This window comes from Sinohyriopsis cumingii, chromosome 15 (genome assembly GCF_028554795.1).
Source record: "Sinohyriopsis cumingii isolate HCF-2022 chromosome 15, ASM2855479v2, whole genome shotgun sequence".
Classification (NCBI taxonomy): domain Eukaryota; kingdom Metazoa; phylum Mollusca; class Bivalvia; order Unionida; family Unionidae; genus Sinohyriopsis; species Sinohyriopsis cumingii.
This window is the reverse complement of record NC_142975.1, coordinates 113,061,700-113,089,226: the sequence shown is the minus strand read 5'-3', so window position 1 is coordinate 113,089,226 and position 27,527 is coordinate 113,061,700. Positions and strand designations below refer to the sequence as shown.

The 27,527-nt window shown below is 33.6% G+C and overlaps 1 protein-coding gene across 3 annotated transcripts; it reads left to right on the top strand.

Moving 5' to 3' along the window:
- Positions 1-322: 322 nt before the first annotated feature.
- On the top strand, positions 323-21,720 carry LOC149782508 (tumor necrosis factor-like). Of its 3 annotated transcripts, none has more exons than XM_089933931.1 (5): positions 323-466; positions 3,660-3,808; positions 12,346-12,373; positions 12,811-12,924; positions 14,347-21,720. In XM_089933931.1, exons 2-5 carry the CDS (start codon positions 3,692-3,694, stop codon positions 14,727-14,729), a joined length of 642 nt encoding a protein of 213 aa, XP_089790057.1. In that variant the 5' UTR covers positions 323-466; positions 3,660-3,691; the 3' UTR covers positions 14,730-21,720. The 3 variants fall into 3 exon arrangements, with proteins under 3 accessions (XP_089790057.1, XP_089790055.1, XP_089790056.1); XM_089933929.1 differs by having other exon boundaries at positions 3,660-4,297; XM_089933930.1 differs by lacking the exon at positions 323-466 and adding an exon at positions 2,547-2,627 and having other exon boundaries at positions 3,660-4,297.
- The last annotated feature ends 5,807 nt before the right edge of the window (positions 21,721-27,527 follow it).

Below are 27,527 nucleotides of genomic sequence, written 5' to 3'. Positions count from 1 at the left end.
TTAGCATTGAGAAACTATGCACACTTTGCTATGTGCGGTACAATTGGTCACGTCAGTCTCGTAAGTAACTTCAAGATAAATGGTAATTTCCCAGTTCTTTAGACAATGATATCTACTTCAGAGAGTTAGTCATTCGCCAATGACCTTACTTTCATGTATCATGGTGAAGTAATTTTAGCGAATGTAAAACTTCAAATGCAATTATTTACAAATGCAAGATAAATTTGTATAAGCTTACTGGATATGGGGTTATATGATTTTCAGGTAGTGTAGTCAGATTAAGTAGAAATATAAGCTACTTTCGGTTTAAAATAGCGCTATAGATATAAAACATACCGGCCGATAGTTCTATTATTAATTATCAGGCATAGCGCGAAACGTTACTAGGATGCAATTAGTGTGGTCCGAATACTGTCATTCTGTGCATTGGATACGTTGACAGCACGCTCCTTAATGATCTTCGTTGGTAATTATTACTTTTCTTTCTTTCTACTACTTAATAATCTGCTATGATATTTTTATTGACATCAACACCATGTATCTGGAGTGTGCGAGATTTGAGCTTGAATTCAGAGTTTCATATCAACTTGGCTGTGATATCAAATGAACATAAGACACAACATATCTTTATTTTGATGAAATTGTTATGTAATCATCACGAAACCTATAAGAAATCGTATCTCAGCTATACTCTGTCCTAAAGTTAAGGATAAACCCTAGAATGTTTTCTCGAGCGTAGTTAGGAAAAACAAAACAACAAACATGTTACGGAAAATAGGAATTTGAACTAAACTTAACTATCCAAAAGTTGAAATTCGTTTGATTGATGATAATAGTGGCAGACAAAGAGAAAATAGCTGAAATAATTACATGTCTCAAACGATATGATTTACCCCAAAATTTAATGGAATTTGTAAAAGTAGACAAGGTGCTTTACAAGATCGAATGTATAAAGCACTTGAGGTCCTGTGGAATATAAAATAAAACGACGAATATTGTCACAGATATCTTGGTAGTTGATATTACATCGTGGATTGCAAACCATACGTCACTTCTGTTATGTCCTTTTCTTTTCTTCTACGAAATTAATGTCAGAGTAAGTGATCAAAAGATCACGGCTGATGCTTGGTGAGAAAATTACTCAGCTAACTTATTACCTGTATCACTTGTATATTGGTTATTGTAAGGTTGGCGGATGGCGAGGCTGGCGATAGTATATTGGTTATTGTATGGTTGGCGGATGGCGAGGCTGGCGGGGGTATATTGGTTATTGTATGGTTGGCGGATGGCGAGGCTGGCAGACCACCTGGAGCATTAAGAACTAAACAATTGGGAAAAAATCGTCTTGTACGTTTGGCCGTCTTGAACTTTAATCGAGGTTAGCAAGAAATTTAGGGGAGATAAAGCAAAGAAAGACTACACATACCATCTTACATACCTACCTACGGATCTATTTATTATGTAATTGCTTGCTATAATCGTGAGCGCTCTCAGCAACTAGTATCTGGGTCAAGTCATTGATTCATTCCTTACAAAGTACATATATGTTTTCAGGAAAACAAACTGAAAGTAACACAGAACTATAAATATAAGATCACTCAAGATAGCGTCTTTCGTCTCATACAGTTGCGTATGCATACTTGCACAGGCATACATTCTCACGCTGGCTTTCATTACTTTCATTTTAGCCTCTTTCTATAATGATAAATGTGTGACCATAAGAGAGAAACTCAGTAATGACGATCACTTCAAAAGAAGCAAACAAAACCTACTTAGAAATATTATGATTTTGAATATAAATGTGAGTTTTTGTTTTCGTTACATCAACGTTCCAAAATGTTTTGACAGTCTGTATCGAGATGTTGAGTTTTATTGCCATATTTGTTTTCACGCCAGCGATGTTGAAGACAAAAGACAATGTTGGAAATTAAAATTAAAAGTTGTCTTATCCTGGAATATATATATATATATATATATATATATATATATATATATATATATATATATATATATATATATATATATATATATATATATATATATATATATATATATATATATATATTACTCCCCACCCTGAAACATGGTGTTGACAAACAATAGGTACGACAAATTCCAGGGAGGTGTGTTTCATTGAAACTGGGATCATACAGTCGTTTCAATAAATTGTTGGGGAAAATATAAGACAGATTTCGTTATCACGTCTGGCTCAAAGTGTTAAATTTTCGTTTGCAAAATAAGTAAAGCAACAAATGAAATTAGCAACAAATGAAATTAACTGTAAGCTATTTAACTAGTCGTTGTATACATGTTTTGCAGTTGTACAAAGTAAGCAGTATCACTGTTTCGAAGAAGCTGACCAGGAGCCAAAGAAAACAAAACACCCATACGTTTGGACATTTTTAAATAGCCATATATTTGTATAGCCTAACGTATTATTAGCCATTACGGTTTGCATGAAATAAGCAGCATAAATAGTTTTCAAAATTCCATTCGAAGTTTAAATGCCTAATCCAAAGAAAACCTTTCCTTTTCATTGGCTGAGTTAGGACTGAGATATGCATTTGTTTGTCTCCAAGTGAGATACTTCTAGACATGCTTAGCATCATGTTAAATGTTTTAAAGAGGTACAACATTATGTTACATGTTCTAGAGATGCATAGCATTATGTTAAATGTTTTAGAGATAGAGAGCATAAAGTTAAATGTTCTGGAGACATATAGTTAAATGTTCTGGAGACATATAGTTTAATGTTCTGGAGACATATAGTCAAATGTTCTGGAGACATATAGTTAAATGTTCTGGAGACATATAGTTAAATGTTCTGGAGACATATAGTTAAATGTTCTGGAGACATATAGTTTAATGTTCTGGAGACATATAGTTAAATGTTCTGGAGACATATAGTTTAATGTTCTGGAGACATATAGTTTAATGTTCTGGAGACATATAGTTAAATGTTCTGGAAACATAGTTTAATGTTCTGGAGAAATATAGTTAAATGTTCTGGAGACATATAGTTAAATGTTCTGGAGACATATAGTTTAATGTTCTGGAGACATATAGTTAAATGTTCTGGAGACATATAGTTAAATGTTCTGGAGACATATAGTTTAATGTTCTGGAGACATATAGTCAAATGTTCTGGAGACATATAGTCACTTGTTCTGGAGACATATAGTTTAATGTTCTGGAGACATATAGTTTAATGTTAAATATTGTAGAGATGTATATTATCATGTTAAATCTTTTAGTGATGTATAACATTATCTTACATGTTTTAGAAATGTACAGCATTAAGTTAAATGTTCCAGAAATGTATAGCATTATATTAAATGTTTCAGAGTTATATAGTTTAATGTTAAATATTGTAGAGATGTATAGCACAATCTTAAATGTTATATATATATATATATATATATATATATATATATATATATATATATATATATATATATATATATATATAAGAAACGATAAGAAAAAGGAATGAAGTAAAATCTTAAGTTCGTACAATCTATTCATGTCAATAAATATGTCGATTCTAATCCCTTACGGGTTATGTTAATATCTTCAACACTTGATTAAATATAATAAATATAAATGTACATACAATACCTGCAGAACATTCTTCATAACAAATTCATATGGTATTGCAGATGCTGAGCGTGGTTTTTCTTAAGGAATTAAGATGACTGGGACAACTGACATGTCACAGGACAAGATAACACTCAGTCAATTAGGCATACCAATAAGTGTTGAGGAGGAGCGAGAAACTCACCCCACAGGACGTAGTTGTTGCTGTCAGGTAGATGATCGCAACATGGGTAGTTCTATCGATAATTCTCTGGTTTCCCGTGTGGGAAGACATTATCCGTGTCACTGTCAATTGAATACCGAGCAGCACGAGAAAACAAGCCTCTATGAAGATAGTAACTCAAAAAGCGACACGATTTCAAAATTTGTTAAAACAGGAGAGAAATACAAATATCTCAAGAGATTTAGAAAATTAAAATGCTTTTATATTTCTTTACTGTTCTCATTTGCATTGAACATTGGACTAATAACAACAGCTGCTTGTCTGGGAATACAAATTGGAAAAAGTACGTTGCATGAAGTGGACAAGTGTCCCCTCCAACAGTTACCAAGCGAAGCTTTAAAAGACGCTGTGTGCATACCATGTGACTATTTAGGATCGACGTTGAAAGCCGCAGATACCTTGTTTAATTTCATTTCACCTTGTGGATATAGATTTTGCTGTGTGAGAAATGCCAGATTCCAGAAGTTTTTGATGCTCGTACGTTTCTCTCTATCACCTCTCTTTATGTCGGTCTCTGTCTGTATGTCTGTTTGTCTGTTTGTGTCTCTGGCTCTCTTATGGGAGGTCGTGGGTTCGATCCCCGGCCGAGTCATGCCAAAGACTTACAAAAATGGTTCTAACAGCTGCTTCGCTTATCACTCAGCATTAGGAGGTTAATGTTAGGACTGGTCGGCCTGGTGTCAGGATAATGTGACGGGGTGGGGCATCAAGCTACACGTCTGCGGCATGATGCCCCAGTGCTAGACATCACTATAAACTGTCACACTGCAGACGTCGTAGCGATATGACTGAAATTTTTTAAAGCTACGTGAAAAAAAATCAAAATCACACACACACACACACACACACAGTCTCTATTATGTAATGAATTAACAGAATTAACAGTCAAGATTTTCATAATAGATCTAAAACATGCATGCACTGTATAAATACGGAGGTTCTGGTGTTTATTTGTTTTACTTCCATACTCAAAAGCAAATGTGCATCATGAATTTAATTACAACAATATGTCAAGTCACACACCTCAGCTAGATTACCAATCTTAATGACCTTGTAAAACCAAAGTCATATATCGCAATTTCAATCCGGGAACCTATACATGATGTAGCTCGTATAAAAATACTAGCTAAATGGGGATATTGTGAGCCAACCGCCTGAGTCGATGTTCTTTCCTTCCTTCCTTCCATCAGTCTGCACGTCCTTTACTGTTTTCTTTTAAAACCTATCAGCAGTAGAAATTAAATCAACTTTGATATATACTGAACCACATGGTATGGGGAATATTATCTTTGCCGCCCTACTCACCACACACAAATCTCGTGGAGGAGTTTGTCATCTTTCTCTCTCTCTCTCTCTCTCTCTCTCTCTCTCTCTCTCTCTCTCTCTATATATATATATATATATATATATATATATATATATATATATATATATATACACACACACTATCATACAGGTTAGAGAATTTTTAATTCGTAATCTACGAAGATTCGAACCCAGGTCCGCGGGTAAACGGCACCCATCGCCATGCCTGCACACACGAGCCCATCTTGCCTCACGACTAAGCACACATCACCAAAAAGTGATGTTACTCAATCAGTGTTATATGCACTCGTGTGTAGCAGACACACTCACATTTATGATAGTATTATTTGTATTAAAATATTAATTCTGCCTACTATTATTAAGCATTCTTCTATTGAATCAGGGATGATAGCACTTTCCGTTCTATCTGGTGTATATATATATATATATATATATATATATATATATATATATATATATATATATATATATATTGCTATCCTCGTTCTCTTTGTAACATGCAATTTGCTTGTTGGCAATATTTAATGGTGATTATCCATAATATAAAATGACATCAAATTTAGAAACATTTACTGTCTGCCAGTTTAGTCATTGAGTCAGTTTTCCTTGAGAGGTGATAATTTGTCAGTATTTGAAGTCAATAAAGAAAAAGAGCTTGCGTTAAGACCAATTGTTGCAAGCACTTGAATTAGTAAGGCAGACTGGTGTAATCTACTCTGATGTTAAGAGGTTTAAACTGGTGCCAGGTATGCTGGACACGTGTTAGCTGTTTAACGTTTGTTCGAAAACATAGGAGAAAAATGAGGCGCCGTAGCGGACAAAAGCTAGTCCAATCAGAACGTTGCCGTTGAAATTTGAATGTCAAATGTCCAGAATTCCAATTTCATGTGTTGTATCAAAAATGCTTGTATTTAAAGTTCCATTTTCCAGATCGAGATGTTAGATAGTATCTGTTGAATTAAACAGTAGTGGTTTAAGTCATATTTTCTATGTCAAGGTTTTAAATTGTGACTTTTGAATTATGCGGCGATGGTTGAAATTTCAATGTCATACGACGAGAATTCCTAATTTACGTATTGGTTCAAAGAGTTCATGTTGAAAGTTCCATTTCATATTTTGAGTATTTAGATTTCATCTGTTGAATTACACAGCGCTGGTTGAAAACTCGATGTCCAATGTAGAGTTTTTAGATTTTATCCTCTGAATTACGTGGCGGTTGTTGAAATTTTAAATTCATAAGTCTTGAGTTTCAATTTAAGATGTTGAATCACATTGATTGTACTGAAAATTCCATTTCGTATGTTGAATTTTTAGATTGTATCTGTTTAATTACACAGCGGTGATTGGATTGTTTGCTAGAATTGTTCTTTTTGTATGGTGAAATGACGTGTTGCAGTTAAAAGTAACATTACACAATGTCCACTTTAATAATTCAAAATAATATCGAGTATTAAGATACATCATTCGTGTATTTAATTATGAGGCACCGTTACATTTCATGCATTTACAGTATGAAAGCTGCCATTCAGTGTCGAGAATTACTATGTTTTTCTTCACTAGAGGTCGCTCTGGTGAACGGACCGCGTTATGTTTTAAATGAGGAGGCTGCTTCTCGTTGCTGTGAAATTCAACAGATGAAATCTAAATTATCGCCGTATAAAATAGAAATTTCATCACAAACAGTTACATACAACGTTTCAATTAGGGATTCTCGACATATGATAATGAAATTTCAACCAATGCTGTGTAATTCAATACACTGTAAAACGTCGACACAGGAAAGAGAACTTTAAACCACCAATGTATAATTCAACATATAAAATCTAAACTCTCGATCTAGAAGATGGGACATTAAGGAAATGCAATTTGATCCAACACGTGATATTAAATTTCTCGACATACGACATCGAAATTTCAACTGCAAGTTTCTAGCTGGACCAGCTTTTGTCCCCTACGGCGCATCCTAGAAAAAGTCGGAACACATCAATACTAGGTCAACGTGTTTTCGAGAAGTTCGGTTCACATCACGTTGAGCGAATGATATCATATTACACTGTATGAAAAAAGTGTGTCACATGCTGCAAGGTCAATTACGAGAGAGAGAGAGAGAAAGAGAGAGAGAGAGAGAGCTGGTGTTGTTTTTATTTATTTATTTAACAGAGACAAAATATAATTCCTCCCATTCTCACATAATTTCAAAATAGAACAAAATTAAACCTGTACACACATTCGAAGCAGTGATTTTGGAATCATGATGACATACAAAAGGATCCATTGATTAAGTGCCTGTTATGTACAAGCTAGAGACCAAATGCCATTTATTCTTCATTATTCAGATTTACAAAACCTTTTAGATCAACTTTAATATATACTGAACCACATGGTATGGGGAATATTATCTTTGCCACCCTACTCACCACACACATATCTCGTGGAAGAGTTTGTCATCACTCTCACTCTCTCATTATATATATATATATATATATATATATATATATATATATATATATATATATATATCCTTTGTTTCGATAAATCTCCAACATTGACGATGATCCTTAATTCATATTTTATGACGTTCTTAATCTGATGAAGATAATCCCATTATTACAAACCATTATACCCGGTGGAGAAAAATATCACGACTGACATCAAGCATAATATAGTCACATTTTTTTTTGAAGAGGTAAATTTAACATGTTTTCAGTCGAAAAGTTAATCTTCTGTAGTGTGACGAAGGAGACATGTTCCAAGGCAGGATTTATGTAATGTGATAAAGGTGACATGATCCCTGGCAGGAATTATAACTTGATAAGATACATGTACTACGGCAGTCTTGATGTAATGTGATGAAAGAAAAGACGGAAAAATATTATCATTTTAATTAAAAGTATATTATAATTTTATTTTCTTAACACTGCAGACAACTTATATTGATTCAAACTCTGAAGAAGAAAAAAAACTACCAACAACTAGCAAATTAGAAATCAAAGTTAGAAGTGTAACGTCCTTTAAACGATCTTAGTTGTATGCAACGTCTATACAATCTTAGTTGTATGCAACGTCTATACAATGTTGCGAGATATAATTGAGATTAACTTAGTTTTCTTATCCGATGAATCATTTTTGATGTCGTTATTCATCTACTAGAATTAAATAAATGAATCAGCTAATTTTGAATTTATATTAAGGATGTTCCCGAGGTACTCAATTGCTTAACACAGCGTGGGTGAAAGAAAACATCGTAATATAGTTGATCAGATCCCAGGATTAAAGGTTTCATAGACAATACAAAAGAGTCCTCACTCTTCACACATTAAAGGCATTCTTCTAGCAAACAAATTTGTAAGGAAAAGATGAAGCTTAAATTTAAACTCATCCGCCCTTTCAAATTCGCGGACTCAAAATTAAAATAAAATGAGAATCTTAAAATTTTCATTGTTCTCTGAACTGAGGTTATTCTATCGGGAAGATGAATTTTAATGATGTGCCGAAACTTTAAGTATGGTATATTTTAAGTGAGGTTCGAGTTTAGGTTTCTTGATCTGCAAGTGTCGAGAAAACTGCCTTAGTTTTATATTGCACACCAGTTATGCAAAATTCGTAGTACAGTCTGAAATTCGCAGTACAATGTATGAAGTCATGTTCATTCTTAAGGCATTGTTATATATCTATTATTATACAATGCGCCAAAATTAGCCCTATTGATATAATATTAGAGTCGTAAGGAGACAAAAAGAATGCAATATGTGTCCGATTATTTCAAATTATTGCATGTTCAGAATAAGCTCAGTTGTGGATACTCCCCAATGTAATCTTCCTGAATGTTGCGTTGTACTTAGTTTTGGACAAAGATCAAGTTCACATATTGACGCACTATTGTTTACAAACTAACCCATAGTTTTACAGACGGTAGTTTCCACCTGGATCAATCAGGTTATTTTCAGTAAACGTAAAACTTTGTTAACCAATGTTTAGAATAAAATTTATTTTTCGCATTACCATGCACGGTAAAGGTAATCAAGGTTACAACACCAGACTTTTAACACCTAATTCATCAGTCAGTTTAGCTGTGAAAGGGTATTTGTGTCTCCGCGTGTGCTTGGGGGTGGGGTGGGGTGGGGTGGGGTGGGTAGACTAGAAGTTCACCATCGGTGAGCGTTTAATCCCATCTAGGTGAAGTTTCAATAAGTGAACAATGATTCAAGTTTCTTTGAGGAAAATGTGATTGTATTCCACAAGGCATACTCCCCTCCTCTTCCTCCTCCTCCTCCTCCTCCTAATACTTCTACAACTGTAGCCAGAGAAATAAAATAACATAAATGAAAATAGAAAGAGGAAAGTCCTCGGGGGCAGTGAGAGAAATTGCGTAGGTGGCGTGGGTATCTTGAACGCTACAAATTCATGAAGAAAATTATGTGAAGATTGGTCTCACCTATCTCAAACAACCTCACTTTGTATGAACACAGTGTTCAATACATACGAAAAAGATCTATGTGACAGCTAAGACAATATCGCAAAGTCGCCATCGTATCACACTCAACTGGTCAATATTGTGCGTTGATAAATTCTTAATTGTCATCGCTACTATAACAGATTCGCTTAACTATGTTCAAGTCGATAGAGCTGTCCAAACAAGAATTATGGCTAATTATTTATAGTATTTACTGGAAAATGGCCAAAAATGGCCAAAAATTTCTGTCTTTCTGAAAATATATTATGGTATCAGTGTTTACACAACGAGTGTACATTATGAATGGTTTTGCGGGAATTTTCATTATGGTTTTACCTGATTGTCTAAGTTTAAGTCATCGATAAATTTCTGTCTAATGAAGTAATTATATATATATATATATATATATATATATATATATATATATATATATATATATATATATATATATATATATATATAATTTTTAATTCGTACTCTACGGAGTTTCGATGTCCGGTCAGTTGGTAAACGGCACCCACATCGCCTTATGGTATCACGGTACCAATTGCTTTTCCATATACCTCAATGCTAATGTTTTGTGAAATAAATATACTTTCTGTCCTACTTGGGCATGCATGTCACACACTGTCATATAGAACAATGCTAGATTGTCAATTTGACAATGACATAACTAGGTACTCCATTGCATTTAAGAGAGATAACTCTACTGGAACTAGACAGGGGTAAGAGTTATCTAGTCACAACAAGCACATTTTCAGCCATGTGTACCATATTTAAAAAAAATCATAAAAAATACAAAATATGATCTAGATAGAAATTAACACAAACTCACATGTTGCCAAGAGGCTCAACTTTTTTTTAAGCCAAACAGAAAGTACAACTCTTACATAATGCACCAATCACAGCTAGTGTTGTTCTTTAATTCTGAATACAATGTTCCATACACCTTAAGCTCCGCCCACCTGGACTTGCGCAATTGGTACCGTTATACCTTATATATGTATTTGTATATTTATAATTCTCTATAATTAATTCTATATACCTTGATTTCATTCATAGGAATCCGGAATGACTGTGTAGATCAATGCGAATTAATTACTAGGTCATCATGTGAGTGCGTCTGCTACACACGAGTGCATACAACACCCGTTGAGTAGCATCATTTTTTGGTGATGTGTGATTAGTCGTGAGGGAATATGGGATCGTGTGTGCAGGCAAGGCGATGGGTGCCGTTTACCCACGGACCTGGTTTCGAATCTTCGTAGAGTACGAATTAAAAATTCTCTAACCTGTATGATCGTATTATTTGCATTATATATAAGTATATAAGATTGGCTGGGGTAATGAAATGTTTCTTTATTCCAACCGTATCTTTCAGCTTCATAAAAACATGAGCAGTGGTATTAACAGGTTAATTTCTAAACAGCACGTCTACAAGTCAACCACATGCGCAAAAAGGGCACATCATATCTTCAAGTCCTACATTTTTTTCTTTATTAAATCCCTCAAATATTCAGAACATCGGCCGCTTTTTATACGGGGTGGGGTGGGGTGTGTGATGGAATTGAACCCGCTTTTTATAAAATGGTGATGGTAATTGAATTTGCACCCGCGTTTTATACAATAGAGGATACGACTGAATTTTCGCCCGTAAGATTTAATGATGTATGTAGTAAATGGCGACGTTATTTATTCATGCATCTATTTGTAATTTATTATACTATATAATATGTAAGATAAGGTGACCGCTCCGGTACCCTAAGTGGTTATAGCGTCCGCCTCGGATGCGAGAGCTCGCGGGTTCGAACCCCGTCTGGGTCATATCAAAGACTTATACATATAGTATTAACAGCTGCCTCGCTAGGCGTTCAGCTCAGGTTAGTGTTAGGACTGGTCGGCCTGGTGTCAAGATAATGTGGTTAGGTGAGACATCATGCTACATGTCTACGGCATAATGCCCCAGTGGTAGACATCACTGTAAACTGCCACAGTACAGACATCGTAGCGATATGACTGAATTTTTTTTAAAACCTATGCTAAAAATCCAAATCTCTCTCTCTCTCTCTCTCTCTCTCACACACACACACACGCACACGGTAAGATAATGTAGCTTTCATAGGAATCTCCTTAACCTGCCGTATGTAAGATTTCTGAGCAATCAGTTGTTGAGAAAAAAATCCTGTATTAAGATTGATATATCTAGTGCAAGTACATATGTACAAGTTATTTCAATTTGATCGTATTAGTTTTGTCTCCGTAATCTAATATAGGTGTCCGTTTGGAAGGTGTAATGTGAGTATTTGATGTCATATGCTAATTTTATGAATTGCAAAAGAATCTATCTCTCTCTACTTATGTCAGTATAAATGGTCTTGGACTGTCTGTGTTTATCAGCATAACAACATTTGGACGGTTATCGTGCAGCAGAAGTATGTATGTATGTATGTATGTATGTAAGTATGTATGTATGTATGTATGTTTTCTAATTTATTAAAATCATAAAGCATATGTTTTTCGGAATTTTTCCCATAATCCTGTAATAGTGACCATTTTGGCTTGATATTTTTATCAAATATATACAATTTGGAGAAAATATTCTACTGACATCGTCCTATGAATGCAAAATTTCATGATATACCCACAATAATACAGTCCAGTATTGCAAGTAACTTAATTTTTCATTTTATTCCAGTTGTGTGATGACATCTATCCATGATACACAAATATATTGTTTCTTTTACAGGTGTTATCAGACGGATACACAAAAGAAGGTAATGTACGTTTCCAGGTGCACTTTTAATACTTACGCAAAATATTAATTATGAAGCATGAAATATGAAAATAGAAGAACATATTTGTGACTGAATATAATAATAATAAAAAAAAACAACTTAAATACAGGTTGTATAATTTTATTTTGTAAATATTCAATTTACATTTTATGACTAGGAAGCAAATTAAGCAGAAGGTGTGAAAAATAGTATTTTTTCTATTGGCACATAAGCAGATTCTCTGTAAAATATATGTAGAGGTTTATTTAATATTCAAGAGAAAAAGCGAATAATTAATTACTGCAACAAGCAAAGTCCTTAGCTTCAAGTAAAGTGTGTGCATTTCACGACGAAACATTTGAAACATATGTAAGATGATAATGATGATGATGACGATTATTATTATTATTATTATTATTATTATTTGAAAATTACAGCCGCGTCTAAGCGCCTTACTTCAGAGAACTATGCAGACGTGTATGAAACCCTGGAAACCTGGCGTTCCAGGGACATAGCAGCTCACCTGTATGCAAATGTGACGTCATTGCCAGGTGAGAATAGTATAGTCTGAATTTACCTCCACGTTTGTTTGTAACCCCCAATCGATTTCAATAACGGAAATCTTTATTGTGATAAAAGGTGCACAGAACTTAGTCAATTCATTCATTGATTTATAATTTCTAACCTGACTGTGACCAAAGTGGCCCTAACACTGGCATCCTCTGCGCCTTTCATGCTTAACAGACTTTCCATAGAAACACGGCTCCATATTGCGTACACCATGAACGAGTCTCGTTTCCTCGGATAACCTTGTGACGTAGTTCATCCTATTCGGTAACTGCCGGATAATTCCATAAATTACCATAATGTTGAGAGTTTTGAGTAATATCTCTTTGCACACATGAACACATAAATTACACAGCTTGTAAAATCCACGTGAAAGGTAAATTTGTAGTTATTCTTTTCCTTTGCTTGATTCGAAATTGTAAATATCGGAAGCAGACGACGTAGTATTTTCTTTCTATGTACATACACGTGTAGTCTTCCATACAATCCATCGCTGAAAATGGACTTGTCCAGGAACTGGAAATGACTGGCGAGCATGGTCGTCTTTTACACTGAAAATTTCCGCTTGTAGTGAAACGCGCTGACGATAACCGTGTAATGCTCACTCCCACATTCTGGCATAATCAGGTTTGAAATTATAAATCAATAAATGAACTGAGTAAGTTCTGTGCATCTTTTATCTCATTTGTGCTTTTCGTTTCTTAAATCGGTAGAGGGGTACAAACAAACGAAGAGGTATATAAAGACTATATAATCAATCAGATTTACTGACGTAGGATTGGGTAAACGCACACAAGTGTCATAGCGTATTGGTAGGAGCGATATTTTGCCGAATTTCTATCAAACACTTCTCACATAAACACATTCAGCTGAATATTTTTAAAATCATTTATGTGCAAATTATGTTGCTAAAATCGTATTGGTGGACTGCCACACGTCTATACTCTCAATGATATGAGCATCCTTAGAGTTTCCATTTGATATCATTACGCACACACCTGTGGATAGGTGTTTTCTTCTAACTTTCTTACATAGGTATACTGTATCATTCACACACACACACACACACACTCGCTCTAGGTTTCTTGCACATGAAAGCACAGTTATACACATCATACAATGTTGGGGAGGAGATACAAATTTTATTTTATTTTTTGAGACTGCAAATGTCTTCGAATCCTCGTTCTACCTATACGCAGGCAAAACAAACAGACCGGCAACATTTAGTATTAATCAAATGTTGATACCATAGTAACGGATACTGTCATTTTTTCGACTTCTGATTGAGCATGATACTAGTCTCTACGATTTATGTATACTTTAACGTTTTTGCATTTCTAGTATTTTCTGAGTTACCCTCCTTTTTCTGCCTTTCTTGTTGTCATTATTATTATTATTATTATTAGAGAAGCTTACCTGGCAGAAGGATGTTGGCTTTGGCTCGGCTTTCCTTAACGGTATAACATTGACTCAAGAATCAAGACTAATGGTTCCACGGGCCGGATATTACTTTATATACTCAGCAGTGACCTTCACATGTCAGGATAGTTTAAAGCCACGCCTGCATTTGATCAACAGACAACACAAAGAGCGTCCAAAAGCTGGAGTTCAGCAGTTACTGTTGAGCAAGAGTAGTGAATGCGGACCTGATGGATCATACACTAGCTTCTTGAGCGGAGTCCTCGAACTGAAACGCCATGATGAAATATCAGTCAGTTTGACAAATGATTCTCTCTCAAGCGTATATACATCATCGCTTTCCAATTTCTTCGGTGTTTATGTAATATAGGTTTCATACTTGCTCTAGAAATATGCACTTATCTACCTACCTATCTACCTACCTACATACATGTACGTTCATAAATGAGTTTGTCATAGTTTTGCGTTGTCGCGTGTAGACGAATGTCGTGGATATTTTTCTTTTTTAACATGAAGTTCCATTTCCAATTCATTCTCTTTTCTTGGATTGAACCTCTTACTACTGCTACTGCTACTATAGTTATTATCATTATTATTATTATTATTATTATTATTATTATTTACTTATTATTATTATTATTATTATTATTTTATACTTGTTCAATTATTCAATATCGCAAGACATTGCTAAAAAGAAACATTTTTTTAAGGGTTTAATTCAAATCAATGCTGGAGAGGGTAATACATTTTAATTAATATAAATTGAGACTAGAAGCAGCATTTGAATATATTTAGTACAACAGTTTACGAGTTATCGTAAGATTTCCATGTTTTGTTCAATATTGTTGTGACTAACGCTTGTTCTCAATGCATTGTTTGCAACATTTGGGTCTTGAATATGCAAAACTATCAGAGAAAATGTTAGAATGGACTGTCTTGTTGTTTGAAATGAGAGCCTACGTATCAACAATTTTTACATATTTCTATCCCTTGTCTTGTGTGCATGTTGACACGTATTTGCTAATTTGCATTTTTTTGTCATTAAATTAAGCAAACATTGCTAAAGCATTTGAATTCACGCATTTAGTACTCATCCATCATCATCTCTCTAATTTAACACATTATAACACATGGACATAAGCACCATATTCTTTTGTAACAAACGATCGACGCGGGAAGATGTATATTAATTATGAACCTTTTACAGAAGCAAAACAATGAACACAACAAAGAACAAAACAAAGAACAAAATAAACAAGAGTTTGAACAAGAGTCTTTATAATACTTTCAAGGACACATGCAACGTCAAAGTCTGTTGTGTCCTCATCAAGATATGACTTTTCATTTAAATAGTTTTGCCATAAATTTGATTTAAAAGATACCTTTTAGAGCTGGCACCAGAACAAAGCAAGGGATAGATGTATCCCAAACGTTCTTGTTTCATTCCGGTTGCCTTGTTTTCTACTGTGGACAAGTTTTAAGACGAAAAGCATGATAATACAACCTTTTGCTCATTGTGAATCTCTGTGTACTTTTATTTTATGTTGGTCGATTCATTTGGCCAAACATGATGAGGAATTGAAATCAAGATTGCATCGTCATTAATGATCAACGATAAATACGCGGTTACTGTATTATGCCATTTCATTGTTATTTGAATTTGCACGCAGTTCTAATGTTTTGCAATGTACTATTATTTGGGCATGAATATTGAAAGAGAATGAAAAAGTAAATTACTCTTATTCGGCACACATTATATCGTAATAGATTTGATGGATATGACAGTGCATTAGCTACCGGTTCTTATATGGATACACTGGAATACTTTTCAGTGAAAGTCATTTTTATTCATGCAAAGGCGTCAAATTAAAAGACATAAGACATAAAACGCTCTTCCAATACAATCCTTTAAATTAAATGCAACACATATTTGCCATTTCCTTTCCAGTGTATTGAGAATAAAATTAGTAATAGATTTTCAGTCAAAATACCGATTACTGATATCATTCCTTTAACCAGAATCATTCATTTTGTAAATGCTCAAGTTATGCTGTTTCTTCATAAATCGTAGTTATTACAAACTTTGGTACGTACATATATTTGCAACTAGTCAATATTTAGGAAGTATTGTTAACGGCAAAAAAAAAAATGTCTTCAGAAAATGATGCAACCAGTAGAAAATTCATGATATACACAGTAACTGACTGTATATAAAATGCAAAAACACAACGTTCGGTTAGATATGGGTTTACGAACGTTACAGAAACATGAATCAAGCTCTGCAAAGTTTAAAACTTTTATATAGCAGCTCTAACACTATAGGCTAGAATCGTATAGGCCATCAGACTTTTATTTTCATGCTTACATACTCTGTAGCTTCATACAGTCATTTTATAGGTTGCAATGTAAATAACTTATTTCTTAATGGCGTCAGAGCCGTGATTGCGCGAAAGAATCAGCAAATGTATAAAAGTCCTTGAACGTGAATCTGGCTGACTTTTCGGGTCTCAGATTTAATGAACTTTGTGGTAATAATGACATTTGTAATAACTTGAAGGAGGATGAATTTTATGTCTTATCATTTGCTTTGCTGATAAACGGTCCAGAGATGAGCGAAATGAAACAAATGGGCCAGATATGAACGAAATGAGACAAACGGGCCAGAGATGAGCGAAATGAGACAAACGATCTGCATTAAGGAAAGGGTTTGATCCGCAAACTCCGTGATGGTGTATCTTGCATACAGTGTTTGGCTCTCTTATTAAAGCATGCAAATAAAATTTACGAGCTTTCGTATTTGTTTTAAACATTTCTCCTTATCATTATTCATAAAACCGAACTATTCATCCGATTAACCGGTAGTAGCCATGTTGACCATATTAGGTATGTGTTTTACAAAAGTATAGTCGGTGTCAGTAGCAAAGATGTTAGCTGAAGGAAGTGTGAATCTGAAAGTTAAGTTCTCTTCCTACCATCAAAAACTGGTTTATTCTTTTGATGAGAAATTTCTAAATATTAAGTACTCTTTATATTAGGTGTTTTGACATATTTTTGTAATTATTAATTATATAAGACAGAATGTTTCATTCCTTATGCAGGAAGGATATTAGTTACAGTGTTTTTTATTACTTGCTAAAATATAATTAAGGAGATAATTTAGTCCTGTATCATGATGTACGTAGTTTTATTCGACTAATGATAGCTGGTGTATAGTTGCTACTAGCAATACCCATACATCCACAATCGACAATGTGTTACCATGTCATTTTTATTTCTTTTGTTGTTTAATTTTCGTTGTTACTTTTCATTCAACGTATTTTGCGTCAACAATATTATTTTACGTCACAATTTTTCGAATAAACAGAAGGATATTTTACAAAAAAATTGTTCTGTTTTGTCGCAGTATTTTAAAGAGTGTTTTTCTTAGATGATATATTCTTAAGCTGAACAAACATGAGTCCTGTACATAGTAAACTTAACACTTACATTAATTATCGATTTGCATATTAGAATATTTTTTATGTTGTACGAAGCATCATGGCTAACAATTGAAAGTTTATTTTCTTAAATTTCTTATCGAAAGCAAACAAGAAAGTGTAGCGATGAAGATTTTGCTGGCAGACGTTTTCTAACAATCATTTTACTGTGTCACATAAAATCTTGTCAACAGTTTATAAGGCCAGAAAATGACCAAAGCATTTTATATTATTTTGAAATAACAAAGAACGATACTGTGTTGTATACTGTTGGAGCTCATCTCTCTTTTCAGTCACTAACATTGTTAGAGTATATCATATCGTTATATGTTTTAATCAACTGTCTGTTTCAGAATGTGTTGTGTAGCAAGAATGCACCATATGAAAGTATAATGTGTGTATGTGGTACATATATGCATGTTGTGTATCATTCATAGGTATCGTAGCAAATGGCAAACAAAGTAAGATCCCTCTTTAAAACATTGTATGACGTCATTTATCATTATATAATATTAAGTGTTAAAGTAGAACGATGGTATTCTATTCCATATTTGATTCATCTCATGTATCAAGGTCCGCATAGATGAAAGTATAAAAACCCATTTTCATTTGTTAAGACCTACCAATATGACTAGTTCTTACATTAATTATGTTTAAGTATAATTTCGTACATTTCACTTACGTAATGTCAGTTTTACTGATTCTTTTGCCCAAACGATTGACGTATTTTTGAAATCTCTGTCACATACATGCATAATAAATAAGAGGTAGTTTCATGATCAATTCAAAAAGAAAATGTTTTTGTCCGAGTAAACGATTGTTTCCATAGAAGGTATTTGTCGTGGTAGTTTAAGCACTTCCGACGAATGTGTTACTATTTATCTTTGCAAACCTCTATTTAATCCCTATTATTTAAGCTTGCCATGTCATGTATGGTATTACTTCAATCAGAGGCAACATGTTTGCTGTTTGAACAGATCATAAAACGTGCTTACATTCTTCCACAAAAGTTGAATTATTTTAAGTAAGTAAAACCAATTTACATTTACTACTCTATAAATATTTGATTTGTAAAATTTTAATAAATGACGGGGCTTTAATGATGTTCAAAATACAGCATGGATGCATAATAATTTAAATGTTTCTCAAAACAATAATTAATGGTGCGTTAAAGTCATACAAATGGAACGCATATATTGTGGTTGCAGTCGATTTCTCTGTATTAAATTTTTTTCATGTATGTTTATATATGTTACATGACTGGAATATATTGTCGTATTGGTTTACGTTGCACCAGACCAACTATGTATATTATTCAGTTTGCTTATTTTTGTTTGTGAGCATTTATTCCCTATACTTTTATTTGCTTTTGTTTTCTTTTGTAGCTTTTTACGCCTTTTCTTTCTTTTATATATCACCCATTTTTGATACAGATTATCATTATATTAAAACAATTAATCATTAAGGTCAAAGGACCATGCTACTTTTGAAAGTTATTGAAGTTACTAATATTTATTATATGCTCATTTTTTCCCCGTTAACTTTACATTGTCAGAATCGTTCAATATTCCCCGATACTGAACGCGCGCGACAATACACATATAGCATTCACGTGAATAAAGGAAATACTTTCTATTGTAAACAAACAATGACGCAGACGCCAGCATTTTTGATTTGTAAACAAATCATATACACTCGCATAAGAGGCTCTTTACGTTGTGGTTGTTTAAATTTGTTTCTGAATGAACTAAAACATGTTTCGTGGACTACAAAAAAAAAACCCAGCTGTTTTGACACATTCCGCGTTGATACAATGTTACGGATTTAGGCTAGGTACATTATATAAAAGACGGAAGATTAGGTCCTTACAAATGCATATACTGTCTTCTTTATCTGGTGATAAGAATGGCAAAATAAAATATACTTACAGTTTTACATCCTGAATTTCTTCAAAATGTTTTTCTTAATTCTGCAAACTGAATTACATGAGCCATGTCATAGGTTTTCAATCTGGATTACACATTTCGAAATTGTGTTGTAATTTCGATGATAAGTGCAATTGCATCCTCCTTAATGCATTCAAAATGAAATAAGCATTAAATTCCATAGTGTCTTTTTGATAATTACAATTGAAAGACGTCATATTTTTCCCACGTTATGATGTCAAACATTCAGTGAGAGAAACAGAAACACATTTGCAGACGTAAACACGCTTCTCCCGCGCCACTTCACTCCGATGTATTTCATGTATAATTTGCATAGATGAATCCAATCCAAAATCACAAACTTTCGTCGAATCGAAACAAAATACCAAAATATAATCATTCCAGATCAAATGGAAAAGTTGTTGCAATGCGCATTCATTCACAATATGACTGCAAATTTCAATTATAACTAGACACACCATTTTCTTTCGAAAGTTATATCGAGCGCGCGACTAAGTTCAAATTTATCTGGGCGGAGTTATGTGCGTATTAATAATGATGTCATTGTGTAATGACAAATCTGCGCTTGTGTATTTAATTTGGAATACGGCATTCATTCATTTACGTTGTTTCTTGTAGTGTATTTTGTTTATATAATTAAACCTTAGGTAGAATAAAAAAAATGAGCATATAATAAAAAGGTTACTGCATCTGTATGGGAAAATATGAACTCGTTTTGTCGGAAGGATATACTGCACTCACAAGTTCGTGCAGTATTCCATCCCAAAACTCGTTCATATTTTCCCATACAAATGCAGTAACCTATAAATACTGAATGGATTTTAATCAGTACCGAACATACACAATTGATCCTGTGTAGAATACAAGCCATCGTTTGAATATAGTCGACCAACCAAACATTACATTAGTAACTTGTAGAATACAAGCAATCGTTTGAATATAGTCGACTAACCAAACATTACATTAGTAACTTGCAGAGTACAAGCAATCGTTTGAATATAATCGACTAACCAAACATTACATTAGTAACTTGTAGAATACAAGCAATCGTTTGAATATAATCGACTAACCAAACATTACATTAGTAACTTGTAGAATACAAACAATCGTTTGAATATAATGAACTAACCAAACATTACATTAGTAACTTGTAGAATACAAGCAATCGTTTGAATATAGTCGACTAACCAAACATTACATTAGTAACTTGCAGAGTACAAGCAATCGTTTGAATATAATCGACTAACCAAACATTTGTTACATTAGTAACTTGTAGAATACAAGCAATCGTTTGAATATGATCGACTAACCAAACATTACATTAGTAACTTGTAGAATACAAGCAATCGTTTGAATATGATCGACTAACCAAACATTACATTAGTAACTTGTAGAATACAAGCAATCGTTTGAATATGATCGACTAACCAAACATTACATTATTAACTTGATAACGATAATTCTTATCATGCATCCGTTTTATGTTGAATAATAATTTACTTCTTTAAAATTTAATTTATTCACTTTTAGCCACTAATATTAGATATTCATTATTAATACAATATGTAATTGAAATGCGTGTAATACGTATTTACGACTATACATAGTGTTGATCTGAAATATTTTGTAACATTTGTGCGTTTTATTTAAGTTAAAACTGGCAGCTCATAAAATAGTTTTTCTCATCAGTTGATCTTGTATGATAATATCGCATCATTAAACTATAACCATGGGTCCCTTTCTCCGTTAATGGTGCTTGATTGCTGATTCAACGAATACATGCTTTGTAAACATGCAATGTATTTTTTATTTTGATTTTGTTTGACATGTACTAATGTCAAAACACAAGGCTTATAGTATAAAACAGAGATTGTTTTTACTTTTATGCACTATTCATACAAATAGTGTAATAAAGAATATTACATAAGAAAGAATTTAATTAACGTATTTGTTGTTTCCTTCTTTTAGCTAGAATATTTATTTTACGTACTAAATCGAACTAGGAACTACAGAAGTGAACATCTTTTGGTTTGTTATCTTTGCACTGTGATGCTTTCATTTTATTCTTTCCGGAAAGGAAAGGGGGAGACATTGGGCGTGGGCGCTGGAAGAAAAGGCATTGCAAGGGTTGTTTTTAACAGACATGAATCATCGTCCATAATGGATTTACCTGAGCATTTGTTTTTTACCAAGAAATAAAGAAAGAGAGAAAGGAATATAAATAAGTGCGCAGTTTCATCTTGTGCGCTCGCATATGTACGCGTGAGGAGTCAAACAAGCAGATAGAAAACCACATTGAGAGTGAAGAAAAGATAAAATTAGTGTATATTTTATCTTTATGATCAAGTGTCTATATGTGTTTACACATCAACATTTTGAGGTTTTATTGTGTTGCTTGTTTACCCACCAACGTCGAGGTGACTGTAGTAAATAGACGTGTATTCTCTCATACAGTCATTGTCGTAAAACCTTGGGAAAATAAGAAATGCGTGATGCCAGATATAATCCTAATGTTGGTATATAAATTTGATTCCCAATTTAACTTAAGTACTGTATAGAAAAGTTAGCCATTAAAACCTCTCAAAGTTTATGTATAAACAAGTCACATCCTAGGACCTCTTAAAGTCGGAGGATGCTTGAGTCATCCAACACTTATTCATGCGTTTGCGTGATCGATCTATATGGTATACAACTGATTAACGAGGACGAACAATCAATGATATTTAGATACTTCCTTTGAAATGGCAGGTTTGAGCTAGGGTTTATTTAATATTTTGACTACATATCTTTTAATTAAATTTTACCTTTTCCTCATGATGACCAGGTTATGAGATAACAATGAAAAGGATTGCAAAACTTCGAAAATTGATTATATTTACATAACTGTGTAAAGATATCAGATGTTCCTGCAGAGAAAGCTGCCGCGTTTATAACTGAAGTATGGTTGAAATTCAATGTCGATTGTGACTTTCTAATGCTCACGACAGTATGAAATCTCTTGTGTTGATCGAATACAGCTGACATATGGAATCAATGGCTTCCAAAATCATCAACAAAATCATCAACAAAATATCCAAAAGTGTATCAGATCATAGAGGAGTAATTAGATACCAAGAATGGAAAAGCGGTCGTGTATCTGATACAAGTTTTTACCTCACTTCTTTCAACGTTGATATATATAGAAGTCACACGATGAGACCTCGCAAGGTTTATCACTTTGGATGAACGTCTTCCCATTTAGGAAACGTAGTTCAAACCTGTATTTCCATATTTAGGCCTATTCATGTTTCTTCTTTTATGTTCTTTTTCTCTCTACCACTCTTCCTCTCTCCGCCCACTTCCAGTATTAACGTTTTGTAATTACTTTTCTACACCAAAACTGGAAACAACTCAGTAACTTAATTGATATGAACTGTTGCTATGTGACACCCTTACAGTAGACTGTGTGTATGCAATACTCTAAGACAAATACTACACATTTTAAAGGGGAAAAAATCGTGATTAAATACAGCAATGCAAATTTTAAGTATCAAATTTAACTTGCATTACAATCACGTTTGAATACTCTACGATAAATGGGACATTTCTTTAAGAGGAAAAAAATAAAATCGTGATTAAATATGGTAATACAAGTTTTAAGTGTTAAATTTAACTTGCATCACAATCATATTTGAAACGATGGATAAATCGAGTGTTGATAATTAAACTGACTGCAATCTGACATTAAATGTCAATTGAAAATTGGATGCAGCGTCTGCTACCTGGTTAGACTGCTAGTTTGCCAAGGCCACACAAACATTTACGTTTGAATGTAGAAATAAACAAACTGAAGAACGAAAATCACTGCAAGCAAACTCACAATCATTAAAATATTCTGATAAAGATGTTACTTTATGAAGTTTGCCTAATACAAAAACTCTGTGATGTTTCTACATTACGCCAACCCCAACAAAATCAAATGTGGTAATAAAAATAAATATATTTTGATTTTGTTGCAAATAGACTCATTTTGACAAAACACACAATTTGAAGCAAGCTAAATTTGCAAACCGTCGCTGTTCCAGAAATATTTTAAAATTTAGGACCTTTTTTGTATCGATGTTGAAATGCAGCTGTTAATCGCATAATAGCTAAAATCACATAATAGCTAGAATCACATGATAAGCTAAAATCCCATAATGGCTAAATCTCATAATAGCTAAAATCACATAATAACTAAAAATCACATAATAGCTAAAATCACATAATATCTAAATCCCATAATAGCTAAAATCACATAATAGCTAAATCCCATGCAATTGGATGCTTTCGCCTCTAAAAATATATAATAAATCTACGTTTCTTTAGTAGATATGTATAACTATTCCACTGCTGAAGTGGAAACATTTTGTATTGTCAATCGCATTGGTGAGATATGGATAGCTTTTGTTCTATTTTTTACTTAGTCGGTCGATTTTCCAGACCATTGTAACACTAATGCGATTTGGATTGACCCGGAACAACCAATCCATGAACCAATTGATAAAGTTTTCTCATTTGTAAGCACCATAGGAATAGTGCATTTTTAAAAAAACAAAGAAACAATTCCTGACCGTAACTCATAAGATTTATTTTACAGTCATTGTGTCTGTGTGTGTGTGATTTGGAATTTGAACGTAGCTTTAACAATTTTTCAGTCATATCGCTACGATGTCTGCAGAGTGACAGTTTATAGTGATGTCTGTCAACGGGGCCTCATGCCGCAGACATGTATCATGATGTCCCACCTAGTCACATTATCCTGACACTAGGCGCCCAGCCCCAACAAAAACCTATTAATGCTGAGCGCTTAGCGAGTCAGCTGTTAGTACCATTTTTATGTATTTGGCATGACTCGAACAGGGTTAGAACCCGCGACCTCCTGCATCCGAGGCGGACGCTCTAAACACTAGGCCACAGGAACGGTCCTTTATAGTCATTAATGACTACATTTACTCTCCATGTATATGCTAGTACCGGTATACAGACAAGTAAATACGTTTGTTCAGTTGCAAAACAATCATGGTAACGTTCTGACAAAATTAGATACTTTCTTTCATCCGAATTAATATCTGCAAGTAGGGAAAATTATGTGTTTTTTTTTTAAATCCTGGCTATTGACTATTTCTTGAGGAGGTTACAGGGTATTTTGACAATATCCTTTCCCCACACCATCTGCCATCCGCATTGACAATGTTTAAATCCATCATATCTTCGTCTCCACCATCATCACGCAGAATCACACAAATTGTATCATATATTTTATTATGTTCTGATATAGTACAGAAGTTATGCATACACCAAATATTTTCAAAACCTTTGACTAACTTCCTTCTTTCCATTCAAATTTGTATCCCCTTGGTTTCATCAGTCACCCGTGTTAATCTGAAAGCTACGTTTCACTCGAAACTTTGGTGAGTATCTAAACGCAGACATTTTCATTATTAAGTTTGAAAAAGGTTTTGTTATACATGAATAATCCATGTAAGTTACAACATTTTATAACCAACAGAGGGGATCCAACAGGAGAGAAAATGCAAGTAGATCGATAAAGTATATACATAAATTATGCACAATGAAAGAAAACATCAACGTCTACCTTTCTTTCGAAACTCTCTATAAAGATATTTGTGAGAAGGAATTATCCAAATGACACAATGAGTGGGAATGTTTATAACAGCACTTTCTTTTCTTTCATTATTCTCCATTACATATGGCACAGTTGTATACGAATGATACCATAAATAATTTTAATACTGTATTATACATATATAGTATGTATACTGCTGGAGAAAGAGGAGAAACAAATGCAGTTACAGAAAGAAGAGAAACAAATGCAGCTGGTGAAAGAGGATTTACTTAGAATGTTTTATTGATAGGACTTGTGTTTTTTAATTCTTGGATTATATTTCAATTTAATTCGTAAAACCGTAAGTTCTTTTTTCTCATCGTATCACTTTTTATTTTAGGGAAATAAATTATTTGTTAAATTTTACAAAGCTTGTTGTCTTCACTCTTTTCTATTACTTATTTTAAGAGCATAGACTCGTAACAATAGATATCGGTGAGATGTCTCCGCGACCCACAGCTGCTCTTGTAACGGAAATATTTTGAGAAAAGAATATAAAGTTGACAAATGAGCAGAGAAAGTAATTGTTAGCAAAAGAAGAAAGAACCACGCCGAGTTGAACTTAATAGACAACTTGGTAAACATTAACAAAAGATCGAACTCAGTCCTCGGTTCATGATGGTCGACACTTGTTACGTTGCTCGCTGAAGGAGAGAGAAATACACGGTATTGCCTGAGTTCAAATCAGGAATATACCTGACTTAAACGCGGTACTCTGCCATCAGAGCTTTCGGGGAGTCTACGTTCTTAGTGTGTTCCTTCTTCATTATAGTATACGTTATTATAGCCATTGCTATATAAACTTCGGGAGGTATTAGCTAATGTTTTTATGCCATTACAAAAATTGCAAGTATATTAACTTAAATTTAGTACACACGTAGATAATTTCATGATCAAAAGATAGTGTAAGTATATATATATATCAAGTCTTGGTGAAAATTTCAATGGGTATACCTTTCGGATGAAACTGCTGTGATGTAAATATTCTCCAGCGGATGGCAAAAGCGTAATCCTAGTGATGAAGTTTTGTTATGTTAATTATCTGATATAGCCTGAACACCATCTACACCAGCTGAAGTTTTGGTATATTAATTATCTGATATAGCCTGAACACCATCTACACCAACTGAAGTTTTGTTATGTTAATTATCTGATATAGTCTGAACATCATCTACACCAACTGAAGCTGTGTTATGTTAATTATCTGATATAGTCTGAACACCATCTACACCAACTGAAGTTTTGGTATATTAAATATCTGATATAGCCTGAACACCATCTACACCAACTGAAGTTTTGTTATGTTAATTATCTGATATAGTCTGAACATCATATACACCAAGTGAAGTTTTGTTATGTTAATTATCGGATAGAGCCTGAACACCATCTACACCAACTGAAGTTTTGTTATGTTAATTATCTGATATAGTCTGAACACCAGCTACACCAACTGAAGTTTTGGTATATTAATTATCTGATATAGCCTGAACACCATCTACACCAACTGAAGTTTTGTTATATTAATTATCTGATATAGTCTGAACACCATCTACACCAACTGAAGTTTTGGTATATTAATTATCTGATATAGTCTGAACACCATCTACACCAACTGAAGTTTTGTTATGTTAATTATCTGATATAGTCTGAACACCAGCTACACCAACTGAAGTTTTGGTATATTAATTATCTGATATAGCCTGAACACCATCTACACCAACTGAAGTTTTGTTATGTTAATTATCTGATATAGTCTGAACACCATCTACACCAACTGAAGTTGTGTTATGTTAATTATCTGATATAGTCTGAACACCATCTACACCAGCTGAAGTTTTGGTATATTAATTATCTGATATAGCCTGAACACCATCTACACCAACTGATGGAGAGGGATCACGTTAAATTTGATGTTTCTAGGAAAATAAGTCGATGACAATGAAAGCTTTATACCAAAATAAAGAACCCATGGTGGGTTAGCAGGATTATTGGGTCAAAAATAATAAACTACGGATGTATTGGCTGACTTTCACGTGTAGTCTTGATTATGTAATAATATACTAAAATATTGTTTGAAGTTGCGATTGTAGAATATAAGA